General features: G+C 35.8%; 2 protein-coding genes across 2 annotated transcripts in view; both read left to right on the forward strand.

Annotated features, from left to right (window-relative positions):
- The window catches only part of LOC115878775 (ubiquitin-like-conjugating enzyme ATG10), a 90,832-nt gene that overhangs the window by 1,852 nt on the left and 69,810 nt on the right, over positions 1–19,170 (forward strand). The window lies entirely within an intron of this gene.
- LOC115878795 lies at positions 8,561–8,887 on the forward strand. Its single transcript, XM_030895401.1, has one exon. It carries the CDS (start codon positions 8,561–8,563, stop codon positions 8,885–8,887), a length of 327 nt encoding a protein of 108 aa, XP_030751261.1.

Consider the following 19,170-nt stretch of genomic DNA (forward strand, 5'->3'; position numbering starts at 1 on the left):
CAATTTGCAGTGGTGGCTGGTCATAAAGGGTACAAGGGTTAAAGAACACAATATCGTTTGAGTAGTGATGTTAATATTTCGGAAACTTTTGATTGTTGCAGGAAATTTTCGAAACTTTCGGAAATTTATGAAATTTTAGGAAATTTTACAATTTTACATATTTTTTGTTGATACAATGAATAAATTAGATAGACATTTGATACCAACATGTAAGTGAAAAAAAACAATAAACATAATATTAGTTGTTATATATTTAATAAACAATAGATAACTCCTAAAACTCATAAACATAACATATAACAAAAATTATTTGGTAACATTTGTACTTTGTGCATAACCATGAACTATGACTGTGAACTTAAAAAAAAACAAAAAAGCACGAAATATAAATTTAAAAAACGTAAAACACAAATAACTGAATTATTCTATTCCGGAATACTTTTCAGGCGCCGAGCTGGTCCCATCTTCATAGGGTATTATAGTAGTAGTAGTGTAGTATTAGTAGTACTGTCTTCGTCGGTTTTTATTTCCAAATCAGGTATATTTGATGTATCATCTGGTTCTGATTCTGAAGGATGGACCTCTACCTCTACGGGTTCTAGTAGTTCTGGAGGAGTTTTATGTTGTTGCATATCATGTTCCATATCCACTTTTTGTTTTTGTAGTAATAATTTATTGTTATGAGCTACGAACATTATTTTGCCGGCTCTTTGTGCAGTTAAGTGATTCCTTTTTTAGTATGGATAAAACTGTAAGTACTGAAAGTTCTCTCAGTGGCTGCAGATGACGTTGGTAAAGACAGCAGAGCAACAGCTAAATATTTCAATTGAGTATTATTACATATTGCTTGCCACCAACTTAGACAGTCTACATTTTTAACTGACATCCAAACGTAGTCGAGAGCCCATAAACCCGATTTGGCGCAATAATTTGTTACATCTGTAAAATGGCTTCTTTATTATTGACAAACTGAGGATGTTTCTTGGTGATATTGTTGATAAATTCCATAGCGGCTATGTGTTCTTCATTGTTAAGGTGCTCTCCCAGGAAACAGAGGGGGCCAAGAGATTCGCGGCAAAATGCATTATTTTAAGAGTCATACGATTTAACAATAGGCATACTTGATACACTTTCGTTAAATTTTTGCTCAATGTCTTGAATTTTGAAAAGAAATTTCTTGCAAAATTCGGATTTTTGCGAATATTCGCGATTTTGGGACCGAATATTTCGGAAATTTCTGAAATTTCCTGCAAAATTCGAATGGAAATATTCGCTACCAACATCACTACGTTTGAGGGCCTTCTTTTTTCACGGACGTCAATTCTAGACTAGTGTGGGGTTGAGTGTGTGCTGCAAATACAATGGGTGAGTGTAGCAATTTTACGTTAGCCGAGGGTCACAAGGGTAACGAAAGATGAAATAGCCAATCATGGCTCATCAACGCCATTTATAGGCCCAGAACCCTTCTTTGGCGTTGCGAAAGAAGTCACGAAACAAATCTCTAGAATGGTAGAGAAATTCACAAGGGCAGAAACAGGCGAAAAAGTTCATAGTAGAACATTCGCCAAAATTCACGCACGATAAGCAAAGACAGAAACATAGTCAAAAGTGTAGTGGGTCTACTATCAGGGCGTTGTAAGGCATGTGTAAGTTCTGTCAATCTGAAGAAGAAACGACAGAACATATTTTACGTCGGTGTACTGGGCAGTGATAGGCTATTGGCAGAGATCTATATGGAAGGTTCAGTCACCAAGTTGCTAGACTTTTTGAAAACGATAAGACTAGAGAATGTAACCTAAGGATCAGAAGAAGACCACAATAGATCTGCAAAGGTCGCAGTGGATAGCCACTTCGAAGAATCTAATCTAAGGGCACAGGTGCGCTTGCCTGCCAAACCGCCAAGCTAAAGCGAAAGAAATAACTAGATAATTGAGTGCATGATGATAGTGTTTGGCTTGGTTTGGTATTTCTAGCATGAAAACTAGAAGGATAAACTATGTTTTTTTTGTTCAGAACTCACGAGCCGCCATTGTCAATTTGGATGACGCGATCGCTTGATTGTTTCTTTTGTTTTATGTTAGTTCTATAGTGGTCTCATTCACTGGAAACTTACCCCCTACCGTAGATTGCCATGCCAATACTCAAAATATGCGCTTCCGTAAAAAAATGTGATTCCATAGCAATTAACGATATTTATAATAGAATAATTCCGCCCATCGCCTTCTGACGTTGTCAGTTGTCACCCACGTTAAACGCGTAAGCGATCGAGCCTTTTCTTCTCGGGTGTATTGTTAAGACTCATTCGTCCGTCATTATGACGGACTTTCATAAGACGTATGTCATTATGACGGAGAGTGCCATGTTTGTCCTCAAGATTTGTCCTTCATTCAAAATTGCCAACATAGATAAAAATCGCAGGTAAATCTTCCAGTGCATACGCTAGTCTTTAATCAGTTTTACCTGACAGAGAGATAAAACTGCTGAAGATGATCTGTCGTCAGTTCTCTAGACAACTTTACGTTATAACTGACAGTTAAAACGTGATGTGTAGACGGGGCTTGACGATGAAAATTGAAAAATTTCTAACCATTTTATACTTATTAGTTCTTGAAGGTGCCGATTTCTCCAGCATCATAGTTCCGAGAAGAAGAATTTACGGTTTTCAGTTTTTTGGTAAAGAAAACTGATTTTTGCTGTTCGGTTTCGCTTTAATTGCATTATTTATTGCAATTTTACGCATCATTAATAACATGTCTCAAGAAAATAAAATACACGTTCTGGTAAACTTACAATGTAGCAAGCAAAAGTAACCGAACGAGTCACGGATGCCTCGGAATTGAACTTGCCCAGCAAACAAGGGCGTAACTTGATTTTTTTTCAGTAAGGAACAAAAAGAAAATCTAATATAAAACCAATGTATATTAAAAATATTTGCTTGAATTCGTTGTAAAAAAATATGTGAGAACTTCAAACAAAAAGCCTGGTATGAGACTAAGATCTCATACAATAGAAAAATTAACTGTAGGGAATATAAAAGAATTTAAATTTTGTGTAGATCTTATGTATACGCATCTCATTAATTTAATGATGGTAGATGTAAACTGTAAATCACCGCGACCTTATAGATCTATTGTGTCCCCCTTTCTTGAGTTATAACTCATCATACAGTCTCAGGATTTTGACAAAAGTCAGTATTTGAGACTGTTACAGGTTAGTTTTCCATCTCCGATGTCCACCAAAGTTTATTGCAGGAATGGCTGTCGTCTCGGCACATTCAATGATGAGAGGTGTTTCCCCATTTTTCCCACAAAATTGGCTTTTGCCGTTGAGCCGGGGGGTGCCGCCCCCCCCCCTGGTACTTCTGGGCACCCCCCAGAGAAATCCTGAATTATGACTTGCCTACGTATTAATTTTTATTTGCTTGTGATCCAGTAAAAATGACGTTTTCTAGTTTTGTTTAGTTAACATTTTGTTGTCTTCAAAAAATGTGTTAATTTTTGTTTTTTTAGAAAATATGTAGGTATTTAAGTAATCTACGGGATCACGGTTTGATAACCAAGTCTATTAAATTTATTGATAGAGAAATTCATGTAAACGTTTTATTCAAAAAATGTGTTTTTTAAAGTTATTTTTCATTTTTAAAAAAACAAAAGCCCTAGGCCCCTCCTGGGCTCCTCCCCGACCCCCTCCCCCCCCAGGCCCACCCCAGGATAAATTTCTAGTTACGCTAATGAGCATACTACGGTTAGGATTACTAAAGCAAGCGATTCCAGTCTACCCCATCATAACTACGCCATTGACAATAAGGTACCTAAGTCAATTTTCGGAAAAGAAAAAAAAAACGAGATGTTTTACAGGTGCTTAACCAAATTAATGGACAATTTAAAGCGTTCTCATCGAGAAGAAAACACGACTGCTGCCGCCATTAGGTTATGGCTAATCGTAGCTACTCAGAGAACTAAGTAAATGAAGAGGGATCCAACAACTCACTGTAAAGGAGATATTAAAAAATACCGTTGGTAGATTAGACTAAACTATTTTATTAATTTACGAATTATAGAACATTTTCTAGTTTTAACCAGTGTGTATTATAAATAATAACTAGATAATACAAAATCAAGTATTCTAAATCTGCTCTAGATTTACTAATTTTTCTGAGCGTAACTACGTGAGTTTTTCTCTTTGTTGCAGTCATAATGTCTGTTGGAATCTTACACTATTATCTAAAGTAATGACTTAATTATGAAGTATGTACGTCGTTAAGAAAGCAGTGACAGATACGTCGTTAGTGCGTTTCTGAATTCTAATTTACTACTGTCACAGATTAGCTATAGTAATTATTTTAATATATACAAAAAATAGCTCTAAAAACCTAAAAGAGTCATGGCTTGATTAGTTTTCTGTCTTTCGCCTTTATTCTCCACCTATTAACTTTTATCCCCCCCTTCTCAAGTCCTCTCAACGTCTCTTTTCTCTCTGGTTCCCGGTCTACCCCTCCTTCTCTTTTCACCTATTTCACGTCTCATGATCATTTTAGTAACTCTTGTTTCAACCATTCTTTCCATATGTGCCAGCCATCTCAGTCTTTGTGCTCTTGCTACTCCCGTTATATAGACGGCGCACAATATAGTTGCTTTATATCTTCGTTTGTTCTTCTGGTCCACATTTTGTCTATCTTTTTTCATCCAAAAGTCTTCGTCAAGGTAGTAGGCTATTAAGATCAAGGGCGTAGATAAGGGGGGGGGGGGTACTGGGGGACAGTACCCTCCCCCCCTGACGCTTGACGAGATACGAGAATTGAAATAGTCATTGACTATGAAAGGTTTTTTTTTAATTAATATCCGACATATAAGAACACTTTGTATGCTTTTAATTTTGTTGATTTATCGTTTAGAATATGTTCGACCTAATTAAAAGCACACAAAGTGTTCTTATTGGCCAGGACAGATTAGTGGGGTTAACTCTAATCAATATCCATAAAGATATTGAAAAAAATGTTGATGCTTTTATTGATAGGTTTTCCAAACAGCGCACTAGAAAACTTGATTTTGTTTTGTAGTTTTATTTATAGTTTATAGTTTTTATAGTTTTTTTTTGATAGTTTAGAGTTTTTTATTTATAGTTTATAGAAAATTAACTAATAAACGTCGTTGTTTCATTTTTGTTTATGTTATTTACAAATCTATATTTTAATTTTTGTGTTATGTTTTTATATCTTTTTGAAGACAAAAAAATCGCCGTCGTTTTAATTCGACAAAAAAATTCCGACGGTGATTTTTTTGCGACTTAATCATAGTACCACCCCCATAGCATACACCTATCTACGCCCCTGATTAAGATCGGCAAAAAAAAGTTTTTTTTAATTTCACTTTTAATCTAAATTGAATTAGTTATTTGGGTTATAAATGACCTAAATACAAAATATTTTCATGGTGTCTGTCCGTCTGTAATACGATAACTCAAAAACCGCTAAACCGATATTAACCAAATTTGGCACAAAAATACTGTGGCACCCGAGAATCTGGCCATTAGTTCTTTTTTTTGGGGGGGGGGGTTGGTAAGGGTGTATGGGAGGGGGTTAAAAATTTTAAAAAATCGTAACTCTACTATTTGCAACAAAATTTGTAATAACATCAAAATCAGTCAAAGTCGCAGTTTTTGAGATATTCCGTGTTTCCGTAATCCGTTTTTGAGAAAGTCCCTTTGGAGAACTCCAAACTCCGATCGGACGCGACCACAGGTGGCGAATAGGGGAAATAACTGCGGACCAAAATTGGAAAAATTCCTTTACTTTGAAACTAAATGAACTGCCTACAAACTTTGTATTAACATATTTTAGTATGGGCGGCTATTAGGGGATTCAATCCCGGGATTTCGGGATCCCGGGATTCCGGGATCCCGACATTTTTTATCGGATTTTTTCAATCCCGGGAAAATAATCATAGATCCCGGGATTTTATATAATATAGTAAAACGCTAGTTTTAAGGTTGTATATGCAAAAATTTTCTTTTAGTTGAATTCCTTATAGCGCCGCCGCCGCGCGCCGCCGACAAGTGATACGTCCGTCGGTGATTCCCGGAATAATAAAAAACTTTTGAAACAAGAAGTAGCAAACCTATTAAAACGACTAGATATAACAAGTAAAATCATATTAGATTCTTCAGATAGTTCGAAATCGGATGAAGATTTGCCAGTTGCTACTATTCAGAACAGGTACCAGGCCTTAAATGATGACCTGTCATTTTCGGAGGGGCTAGATGAAGCGTTAACCAAAAAAATGTCAAATCGAATGACAGTGCCACCAGTAACAAAAACTGAAAACTTGGAAGCCCAAATAAAAAATGAAATGGATACGTTCCAGAAGAGTGGACAACGTGGAACAAACTTACAACTAGCTTTTGATTTTTTAAGTACAATACCACCTAGAAGTGTAGAATCGGAAAGGTGTTTTTCGTCAGCAGGCTTGACACTTACAAAATTTCGTTCTGCTATGGGAGATGACACAATAGACAATATTATATTTTTGCGCTATTTTTTTAAAAATATGGAATAATATTATCAATCCAGTTTGTTTTTTGTTTTGTTTGAGGTTTTTAATTTTTGTTTAATGTTATTTAAGAAGAATATTTACTTATTTTTGTGTTCCAAAGACTTTGTTTTTGTTTTAACTAATTAACGTTAATTTTAATAAAATGCTCTTTGAAAGTAACATTGGTAACATTATTACTGAAATCCCGGGATTGAATCCCGGAATCCCGAGATTCGGGGTTAACAATCCCGGGATCCCGACAACATAAAATTGTCCGGGATTGAATACCCTAGCGGCTATTCGTGCCTCCCGGCGCCAATTTTTTTTATTTTTATTAGAAAACATCCGAAAATTTTAGCCAGATTCACAAATTGTCAATTAATGTCACCCCATCCGAACAAACTATTATACATATATTCACCCACTGGGAAAATAAGTACAAAAAAATCCTGGCCTCCTGGACTAATATGTATGTCTGAACCGAGCTTTAAATAGCGGAGACGCTAAACTTTATTGTTAGATCATAACTTAACTTTAAACAATGATGATAAGCATATTTTTACACAATATTTCTATAACAAAATCTAAATTTAGAATTCGAATACAAACAACAATTATTTTCAATTTTAAAATTGGTAGATGAACTTGCATCCGAAAAAAATTGATACAACCATACAACTATTATAGTCATTCTGACAATGAAATAATAGAGACAAAAAATACTATTAATCATTTCTAGTTACCTGTTCTAATGAATTCTTACAGCTTGTTTAAAAAGTTTCAGGATGAGTTTGCGTAAATTTCTGTATTGTAAAATCGAGACCTTGTCAATTGAGTAAAACAAAAAAAATACAATTATTATAAGGGGGTGGTATATCGGGACAGAAAAACATGTAAATCGTTTGTTTTTTTCATCTATAGTATGTCCAGTGGGAGGATCCCTGACAGTGACTGTTGTGTCTGTCATTTTATTTAACAGGAAAATTAAATTTTCCTGATTTTTCTAATGCATATGTGTGTAGATCGGAATAAAATACCTAATAAATGGAAGTTAGCCTATATCACTACTATATATAAAAAAGGGAACAGAAAAGACCCGAATAACTACAGAGGTCTTAGTGTGAATTGCAACTGCAGAAGACTTTTTACAAAAATAATTAGGAATAAGTTAGAAATATCTACTTACAACAAAATCAGTGAAGAGCAGAGTGGATTTACTGCAGGGCGTTCATGTATAGATAATCTATTTACTATCCAACAACTGATAGAAAAACGGAATTCACGTGAAGGAGATACACATCTAGCTTTTGTAGACCTTCAAAAAGCTTACGACTCCATCCCCACAGTTAAACTTTGGTACATACTGGAACAACTTGATGTGGATGAATGTCTCATAAATTTAATTAAGGTGCTGTACAACAACAACACAGCTCGTGTTAAGAGCGGTAACAAACTGTCTGAGGTAATTTTTACAACTAAAGGCCTACGACAGGGATGTCCTCTGTTGCCACTTTTATTTAATCTGTATTTGGAAGTGGTTCTTAGGGACTGGAAGAAGAGGTGTGGGGGAATGGGCGTCCCTGTAGGAGATGACTGTTTGGTTACATTGAATTTTGCCAATGATCAGGTGGTCATAGCTCAAGATGCTTACGACCTTGAATTCATGATGAACAGGTTAAATTCGGCATACACGGAATGGGGCCTTACTGTGAACATTGATAAAACGGAATACCTAGTGACCAATTCAGATGATAAATTTGACATTTTTCTTACTGACAATGCAAAGCTCAGACAGGTTGAATGGTTTAAATATTTGAACCAGAAAGGGACTGGACAAAACAGAAGTATCTGCTAGAATAGAACAAGGGCGGAAGATTATAGGAGCACTGAATGGCATCTGGTGGGACAAAAACATAAGACCAAACACAAAAGTACATATTGGAAGAGCCCTAGTGGAGTCCGTAGTAACTTATGGGTGTGAAGTTTGGACCTTGAAAGCTGAACAAAAGCGAGCTTTGAATGCACTCGAAATGTACTATTTGAGACGCAGTGCGAGAGTATCTAAACTGGACAGAGTTAGGAATGTGGAAATCAGAGCCAAAATGGATGCCACACAGACAATAGTGGATAGAGTCGAACAGAGGGGCCTTAAGTGGTTTGGACACTTGCTACGCATGGAACACCAAAGATGGCCCTACCGTATCTACAGCTGGTCAACTCCTGGAAAAAGAAAAAGAGGACGGCCTAGAAGATCCTGGAATGAGGCCATCAGATGGGCAATGGAGGACCGTAACTTGGAAGAGGAAGATGTTCTTGATCGTAACAGGTGGCGGTTAGGCGTGGGGATGCGACGTTAGTTGCGACAACCCTGGAATATATATATTAAATTTTCCCTAATTTTTTGGATATCTTCTGTCCGAATCTTCGTTGAACAGACACAAGGTTTTATTTGATACGTTTTAAGTCAAGAGGTAAGACTGATTTATATCGTTATGTGTAACAGTGTACAGGGTGGGTCAAATTAGACGCTTTTAAAGGGAAACTCCCGTTTCTATAGGAGATAGACGAAAACTAATATCGGTGTTTGGAGCTCAATTTTTATCAAAAACATGATGGTGAAAACCGCACGTCGATATCTGTTACCGTTTATGAGTTACGGGGTGTTTTTCAAAAATGTGCATTTTTAACAAATCGCTGTAACTTTTTTGCTATGGAAAATTTTGTATTTTTATGAAAATATTTCCAAGGCATCTTTTTACGTAGAATTTAATGGTTTAAGTATATTTTTTTTTAATTAATAATTTAAGAATTATCAGAAGAAAATTTGATTTTTTATATGGGACACCCTGTATATTTTTAATTCATTGACAAGAATTTAAAATTATCTTTCCAAAAATATAACATACTTGACATTTTGCTCGATTCCTCTTTGAGATATAGAGTTTTTAAAAATTCGCCCACTTTGAATAAGTAGGCTTTGAACCGTGCCGGCTGTAATGCAAAAAAATTGTAGCTGTGAGCAGCAATTAAAACGAAAATAATATTTGCAATGAGAAATTTAGAATTTTATAATAATTTAAACTATATTTAATAACATCAACACATTTAAACTATATCTAGTAACAATAAAAATTAATAGCAACCCAAAACATGAGATTTTGCTACAGATGTTCGGCATGTCGACCGTCCTCTGTTATGAACAGACGAACGAGACCGTTTTTGAACATTTCTCCCGGAATTTATTAACTCAATGGGGGTGAAAGATACCCTCGCATAACCGCTAAGTACTTCTAATTCCTGTCTAGATTATACAGGCAATTTAAAAATAAAGACCTTTATTCTTTCGCAAAGATAAAAACCCATAGGCACTAAGTCCGGCGGCCTCGACAACCAACGGCTGGGATTTTAGTTAACTAATCAAGTATTGTTGAAATTGGCTGCAAAAGTTAGCTGATAACTTCAGCGTTCTGAGGCGGTGCCTAGTCGTGCTGGAAAAATATGTTTTCTAGTTCCATTCGGGGCTGATCATCAATAAAGGGTCCAAAGCCTACTTGTTAAAAGTGGCGAACTTTTAAAAATTCTGTATTTCGAAGGGGATTATAACAAAATATCAAGTGTGCTATATTTTTGAAAAGGTAATTTTAAGTTGTTTTCATTTAATTAAAAATATACAGAGCGTCTCAAACAAAAAATCAAATTTTCTGTTGATAACTCTTAAATTATTAATTTTGAAAAAAATATACTTAAACCATTAAATTCTACGTAAAAAGTTGATTTGGAAATGTTTTCATAAAAATGGAAAATTTTCCATAGCAAAGAAGTTACAGCGGTTTGTTAGAAATGCACATTTTTGAAAAACACCCCGTAACTCCGAAACGGTAAGAGATATCGATGTGCGGTTTTCACCATCATGTGTTTGATCAAAATTGAGCTCCAGACACCGATATTAGTTTTCGTCTATCTCCTATAGAAAAGGGTGTTTCTCTTTAAAAGCGTCGAATTTGACCCACCCTGTACATTGTCACCCAATGTATGTCGTGAAATTTCCATAATTGTCCACCCTGTTTCAGACATACGTCACAATAGGATTTGTTAAACAATTGACGTATATTCTCAGACCTGGGCTAGTAACTTAACTTATTTTTAAAGATCATGATGAAATAACGAAAAAATTCGCACGCTAACGCATTGCTAAAAAATATACAACGTAAAATTTTAAAGATAATCGTTCCGATTGCGCGATAAATTTCAACAATCGTTGCGTGTTTCTATAAATATTTGACGGTTCATCCGATAAGGAGAATTAACACAAAAGCCACCCAATCTTGACAGATTGACACAGGCTTTGTCTAACAAACACAAACAATACGAAAAGTTTCGTCCAATATAGTTTATTTACATAAATAATATTGACGTTAATGCATATTTGTTTTACTCTTTGTCTACCAAAACGTACTAAAATGTTTGTAGCATAAAGTATTGTCTACACATAACATTTTACTTGTCAGACCGTCTAGAAAACTGAGGACAGTTCTCAAGATTGTCGTCTGTTTTTGTTTCTTCCACACATAACATTTTATCTGTCTGGTAAGATGGATTAAAAACTAGCGTATACCGGGTGCGTCTCAAAAGTCGCTCACCACTATAACTTTTTTATTTTTTCAGTTAAAAAACGAGATTTGGTATGTTAGTATATGACATAAATTAGGATTTATTGGCGTATTCAATTGTTTTCGGTCACTTCCTGTTTTATCGACAATGACTGCAACTTTTGATTTGTAAATGGGACGCTCGGTATTTTTTTTACTTTATTCGATAGAAAATAACACTCTGAATAGAATGACATATCATAAATCAACTTTTGATATTTTCTCATATGGTTTATTTGAAATTATAACTTGCGGTTCGTAACGAAAATTTGACTTGATCTACCAAGTATGTGGTATCCACCATCCAATTATTCGTAAAAAAATGCTTTTTCCAATTATGCTAATGAGCCACCCTCATTCCATTTGAAAAAATTGAGATATGAGTAAAAATACGATTTGAGCATGTTCTAACTGGCCAGGGCAAGATACTAAAAACATTAGACGATCAAATCTATTTTTCCAAGGCTCAAGGCTCCTTGATTAAGAATTATGTTTTTAACATAACCATGGCACTCTAGATTGAATTTTAAAATACGATTTTTTATTAAGCGAGAATATCAAAAGTTGACATATGATATGTCGTTCTATTCAGAATGTCATTTTCTATCGAATAGAGTGCCATGGCTATGTTAAAAACATTAATTCTTCATCAAGGAGCCTTGAAAAAATAGATTTGATCGTCTAATGTTTTTATTGTCTTGTCCTGGCCAGTTAGAAAATCCTCAAATCGTATTTTTAATCATATCTAAATTTTTTCAAATGGAACGAGGGTGGCTCATTAGCACCTTTGGAAAAAGTATTTTTTTACGAGTAATTTGATACCACACACTTGGTATTCCGAGTCAAATTTTCGTTACGAACCGCAAGTTATTATTTCAAATAAACCATATGCGGAAATGTCAAAAGTTGACATATGATATGTCATTCTATTCAGAGTATTATTTTCTATCGAATAAAGTAAAAAAATACCGAGGGTGCTATTTAAAAATCAAAAGTTGTAGTCATTTCCGGTGAAAGAGAAAGCGACCAAAAACAATTGAATACGTTAACGAATCCTAGATGAATTTATTGACACTTTTTTGGCATTAAAATATGTAGCACTTATAGTAACTTTTACTCTCTAAATTTCATTCGAATTTTTAAAAGTACTTGGAAGGAAATTATAATAAATTGAAAGATTATTAAGAATTTAACATCCTGTCTCGTAGCGACAAAGCAGAATCGGACCCATGTTGATATGAAAAATAAATCTTATTTTTACGTGAGGAATCTTCCCACGAGAGATGGCACATGTTTTTTGAAACACCCTGTATAGTAGGTGCAAACGGCACCCCTCTATCTTTACTAATAACGGAGACACCGTATGATTTCAACTAAAATGGGACACCCTGTACAACTTTACTCTAATTTAACCGCCCTGGTCTCTCCTATAGTTTTGGAGATCCCAATGGTCGAATTTGAATGACCCTGTATATGACTGATGTATACCTCATTAGTAAAAGTTGTCAGAAAAGAACAAATTACTAGCGAGCCGGATGTGGCAGTCTTTCCGTCACTAGCCGAATCCGTCAGTGGGTCATTAAAAACCCATTCAGAAAAAAATAGCATTCCGGATTTCCGAACAAACGGAACACTTTCCGCCTTTTAACTAATGAAAACTTTTTTAGTTTTTTTTTTATTAACCAAACAGGCCAAAGTCGTTACCTACCGAAAATTGAAGTGTTACTTTTGATTCAAGTTTTTACGTATACGTTTGTACTGAAAATAATTGCAGAAATATATTTAACCACAGAATTTTTTTAGATATCTGCTTAAGAGGCATCTATTTATTACGTGAGACGCGTTATAAGAGCGTTATTTATTTAAAATCACACTTTGTGCTTTATTATTTTTATTAAGGTTACTAAGGACTAGCAAAATAAAACACTAAATCACCACAATACACAGATGATTTGAGTTTTAATCATTTCCGGATAATGCTAACATGGTCAGCGAAATGCGCGTCCAGTGCAAAAGTAAAAGTGTTTTGGTGTATTGTGGTGATTTAGTGTTTTATTTTGATGTTGTAACACCAAAGGTTCAAACCCCCAACTGTAATAATAGTAAGGACTAGTATTAGAGATTGTTAATATCGTCATCTAAAATCATAATGATAACATTAAAGAATAGTTAAGTGCGAACTATTAAAATTAATAGGGAACGTTTATTCTAATTCAGTCTATGGAGACTAGTGCATGGTCCTACGAATGACTGTTGGTCCGTAATAATGACTTGGTAAGTCACTATTACGGACCATTTTAGGGCATTGCAATTCTTTTTTAGTGAATTGAATCACACGATTCACTTTCTCATATTTTAATCGAATACTACGATTCGTTCATTTGAACGAACCACAGCACAATTTACGTTTCAGAAAAACAAGAATCGTAACTGGCACTACCGGCGATAATTTGATAGGACAATTATTTAAGGGACCAGAAAAAGAAATATACAGTTCTTGTATTTGTTTTTCAACACTTTATGACATTGGCGTTATTGGATTGACTATTTTTCCAATAATATATTAAATTATCAATCCAATTTATATATACTAGGTATTTATTAAAGACTTCTTAATACCAATTTAATATTTTTAGAGCCATATTTTAATTCCGATTTAATAATCATAATAAATATTATATATTACCGCGCGACCGAAAAAAAATGGCGTCCAGTTGGCTTGGAAATGAACATTGATGACATTCCTCATATAATTTTACATATAAAATGACAGCAATCTTCATTTTATAACCATTGCTGACGCCGTCTTTATAACATTGAGCAGAGGCCAACAATATTTATTTGGAGTTGCATAAAAGCACGATTTCCATTTTTAGTCCGACATTTAATAGTCGGTAATATCATTATAACAAAAATATTAACGTGAAAATTAAATACCTTACAGATACTCTCATACTAAGCACAGTATAAATAAGTATTTTTCTTGTAAATAACTTTCTTATGGTCATTTTATGTCCATGATGTTTGTTTAGGGCTTTTGTTCAAGTCTAAATACTGGTGTCTGCATTTGAATTTTTGCCTACATTACCGCCGCGCCGCTTAGAAACGAAAGATCGCGTTGTGATCCAATTCAATTCTCACGATTCTTTTTTACGGCTCATTGTTCAAATCTTATGGATCCGTGCTGGCCACGATTCGATTGAACGAACCATAATGTAAGCAATGAAACAATTCTTACGACTCTTTGAACGCACGATCGCATTGTGATCCGATTCAATTCTCACGATTCTTTTTTACGGCTCATCGTTCAAATCTTATGGACCTGTGCTGGCCACGATTCAATTGAACGAACCATATTGTAAGCAATTAATCAATTCTTACGACTCTTTGAACGCACGATCCCATTGTGATCGATTCAATTCACGATTCTTTTTTACGGCTCGTCGTTCAAATCTTATGGATCCATGCTGGCCACGATTCAATTGAACGAACCGGATAGCAAGCAATGAATCAAAAATTAATCAAATCTCATGACTCATTTTTAATACTCGTTAAAATGAACGACGCCTTCAATCTTTGCCCACCTCTAATTGAAACCGTGCACTGGTCTCCATAAACTGAATTTATTAATTGTTTTATAGTTTCTTTTTTTTTCGTTTTTTATTTTGATACAAAGACTAAAAATTAAAGACCCAAAAATTTCTCTATTTTCTCCAAGCAGTCAGCAAAACTATAGACATCATAACATCAAGTTCCGAAAAAAATCATTCAAATCGTCCACTCAATTCGACTGTTATATCGGTATCGACGGTGAAAAGGTTTAGAATTGCGACGATAATCCAAAGAAATCGTTAAAACGAAAATTAACCTTGAAAATCTACTTCCGTTTGGCCCAATTCATAATCGTGTACGTCAGCGATCGTAAACATAGTTTAGTCTTATCTCGTAGATGACGCGTTAGGATTACGCAAACGTCAAAAGCGCGTCGGGGCTCCAATATAATATTTTTAATCATTAAGAGATTAAACACGTAACACTCATTATGATCTATTCTTACCGATGAAGCGTTCAGCCAGTGGCGTAACTTCATATCTTTGTAGATTGTAGATTGTACTTCTTTGAGTTATAACTCATCATACAGTCTCAGGGCTTTGACAAAAGCCAGCATCTGAGACGGATTTACAGAGGTTAGCTCACCGATATCAGTCGTACCAAATTTTATGGCACGAATGGTTATCGTCTCGGTACAGTCAGTGATGAGGTGTTCTGGTGTTTTCCCATTTCCCCTACAGAATCTGCATTCGCTGTTGTTTCTTAGCTTCAATCAACTGAGTGTCCTTTTAAAAATCCCGTGACGATCCGAAGATTGTTCTTACTTAAATCAAGGAAAATCTTTGATTTTTCTCGGTCGTAAGTCCTGAGAAAGTTCTTCGAGTGTCTTAGACAGTTGGCAGATTCCCATTCCAGGTTATATATGGAGCCTTCCAGGTTCTTGAGTTGCTTAAGTTAGTTTCCACTTGGGAAGCAGAACGATTCTGGTCCAGTTAGTGGAGTATTCGCACAATAATGCTTAACCATCTTCTGATGCGTGTCAAATACTCGTCAGCGAGTAACGGCAATATTAGTATGGAGTATTTGCTCCTTTTTTAGCTAAATGCTTGGTCTTGCACTGTTGGTCTTGGTCTTGCAGATCAAATGCTAGGCTTGGTTTTGCTTTTTGTGCAAGACCAAACCTGCAAAACCAAGACTAGTCTCGCTCATCACTGCAAGAGACATGACAAGACAAGAAATCATTGGCTTTCTTTGAGATTTAGTCGTGCCTACGCCACTGCTTGCAACAAACGTCAGAAGCGGTCTTTGCAATATACACAATCGGACTTTGTAGTCGCGGCTAAATTTTGTTAAGCAATCCATTAAGTTAAGTAAATGTTGGCATCAGGGCGTAAATTTGACGTACCGCTGAAGAGCGGTGCACAAACTGATGGAATATCATTCGAGGACGCACAGCGGACACTTAAAACACTATCTATGCGCGTACGACATATGTGGCCACTCAAGAATCAGCACGAGCAAAATCCAACAGTGGCATCCGCGGCGTTTTCATTAATTACCTACAAAAAATTATAATACGTATGTAGTATTGGCTATTTAATAAACTTAACTGTTTTGTTGGCATTGGCGGGGCTAGCATTCTTTATTAAGAGTTCATTTCACATTTCATGTAAAATTGGCTAGGTATTTTTACACAAATGAAGAAGGAAATTAAAGATAAAGGATTATACTATATCCGTATTGTAGCACATTTTTAGACAACTTCTTTATTTTTAAGTTTGGTCAAACATGATCAAACATCAACAAAATATTTTTTGTTTGGATTAAATTTCTTCAAAAATAAAGACATAATTTAAAATTCCATTACAATACTAAAATAGATTGAAGTTTTGTGATTACAGTGATATATAATTTATATGGTTTTGTAACAAAGTGCTCTCTGTTTTATGGCAAATGCTAAAGCTCTGCAAACCTTAATCAAGCCTTAATCACAGCACGTGTGTTTGGAATTTTGGATATGGCTGAACACGACAGGATCAGGCTAAGCCTTTGGCAGATTTCTGAAATATAACATATATTTCCTTCGGCCACACACCCGCTTTCCCCGACCCTTGAGAGCGATCCGAACAGTGCAGCGTAATTAGTTGGTAATAGACTGTTAAGGTCGTCAATTGAATGATAATTAATAAAAATAAAATTTATTACACATTGTAATAATTATAAACTATAGAGCTAGGGACCAGAAACAATGGAGGAAATATTGACTTTTGGAAAACTTTAACAGTTAAACTCGTATATACACTCTTTATCTATACGAGTCGTTTTTTTAAGTATTAGCACCGGTTTCACAACGTCCATTCATACACTCACACAGAGACACTTTTAAAGTAATTATTATCGTATGACTGTTGCGTATTGTTCGGCAACTGTTGGTATGCGTAATTACAATAGAATGATTACGGGCGACCGGATGTGCTATAGCGGTGCCTGCTTAGGCTGTGTACGCCATGGTTGACTCAGTTCCTTGACTGATGACGCGACGGCGCGGCGGTGGCAAGAGTATGGGGTAACGCAAGGCTATCACGCGGTCCTTCGAGATAATTACCGTAAATTTTACTTAAAATGGCTACTTCAAATAGAAAAGGTTTGAGCTTCAGTCAGAACCTCGAAATTAGTGAAATAAATTAGTGGTTAGTATATGCAGATCTTAAAAAAAACGATTTACAACTTTGCTGTAAAATTAATAGGTGCGCCATTATTTGGACAGTTCAAAATTTGCATGGGATTTTCTATGTTTCCAACGACCATGCACCACCCGGTATATCCTTTATGACTTTATCTCCTTATAGTCTTCTTGATAATGAGATTCATTCACAAGAAGATTATAAGAAGATTAAAAGTTCAGTTTAAATTAACATTAAATACATCATTTTTGAACCAGGTTCAACGATAACAAGTAGAGGTGGGCAAAGAATGAACGAGTATTAAAAATGAATCGTGAGATTCGATTCATTGCTTGCAATACGGTTCGTTCAACTGAATCGTGGCCAGCACGGATCCATAAGATTTGAACGATGAGCCGTAAAAAACAATCGCGAGAATTGAGTCGGATAACAATGCGATCGTTGGTTCAAAGAGTGTGAGAATTGATTCATTGCTTACAGTACGGTTCGTTCAACTGAATCGTGGCCAGCACGGATCTATAAGATTTGAACGATGAGCCGTGAAAAAGAATCGCGAGAATTGAATCGGATAACAATGCGATCGTTGGTTCAAAGAGTGTGAGAATTGATTCATTGCTTACAGTACGGTTCGTTCAACTGAATCGAGGCCAGCACGGATCCATAAGATTTGAACGATGAGCTGTGAAAAAGAATCGCGAGAATTGAATCGGATAACAATGCGATCGTTGATTCAAAGAGTGTGAGAATTGATTCATTGCTTACAGTACGGTTCGTTCAACTGAATCGTGGCCAGCACGGATCTATAAGATTTGAACGATGGGCCGTAAAAAAGAATCATGAGAATTGAATCGGATCACAATGCGATCGTTGGTTCAAAGATACGTGAGAATTGATTCATTGCTTACAGTACGGTTCGTGCAACTGAATCGTGGCCAGCACGGATCCATAAGATTTGAACGATGAGCCGTAAAAAAGAATCGTGAGAATTGAATCGGATCACAATGCGATCGTTGGTTCAAAGATACGTGAGAATTGATTCATTGCTTACAGTACGGTTCGTGCAACTGAATCGTGGCCAGCACGGATCCATAAGATTTGAACGATGAGCCGTAAAAAAGAATCGTGAGAATTGAATCGGATCACAATGCGATCGTTGGTTCAAAGATACTTGAGAATTGATTCATTGCTTACAGTACGGTTCGTGCAACTGAATCGTGGCCAGCACGGATCCATAAGATTTGAACGATGAGCCGTAAAAAAGAATCGTGAGAATTGAATCGGATCACAATGCGATCGTTGGTTCAAAGATACGTGAGAATTGATTCATTGCTTACAGTACGGTTCGTGCAACTGAATCGTGGCCAGCACGGATCCATAAGATTTGAACGATGAGCCGTAAAAAGAATCATGAGAATTGAATCGGATCACAATGCGATCGTTGGTTCAAAGATACGTGAGAATTGATTCATTGCTTACAGTACGGTTCGTGCAACTGAATCGTGGCCAGCACGGATCCATAAGATTTGAACGATGAGCCGTAAAAAGAATCGTGAGAATTGAATCGGATCACAATGCGATCGTTGGTTCAAAGATACGTGAGAATTGATTCATTGCTTACAGTACGGTTCGTGCAACTGAATCGTGGCCAGCACGGATCCATAAGATTTGAACGATGAGCCGTAAAAAAGAATCATGAGAATTGAATCGGATCACAATGCGATCGTTGGTTCAAAGATACGTGAGAATTGATTCATT

Source organism: Sitophilus oryzae, unplaced genomic scaffold, assembly GCF_002938485.1.
Source record: "Sitophilus oryzae breed Bouriz unplaced genomic scaffold, Soryzae_2.0 scaffold_1525_pilon_pilon, whole genome shotgun sequence".
In the NCBI taxonomy this organism is placed as follows: Eukaryota; Metazoa; Arthropoda; class Insecta; order Coleoptera; family Curculionidae; genus Sitophilus; species Sitophilus oryzae.

Bases quoted from the DNA above. Each gene is read 5' to 3' on its own strand.
- LOC115878795 (XM_030895401.1), top strand. From the start codon at position 8,561: ATGTACTATTTGAGACGCAGTGCGAGAGTATCTAAACTGGACAGAGTT.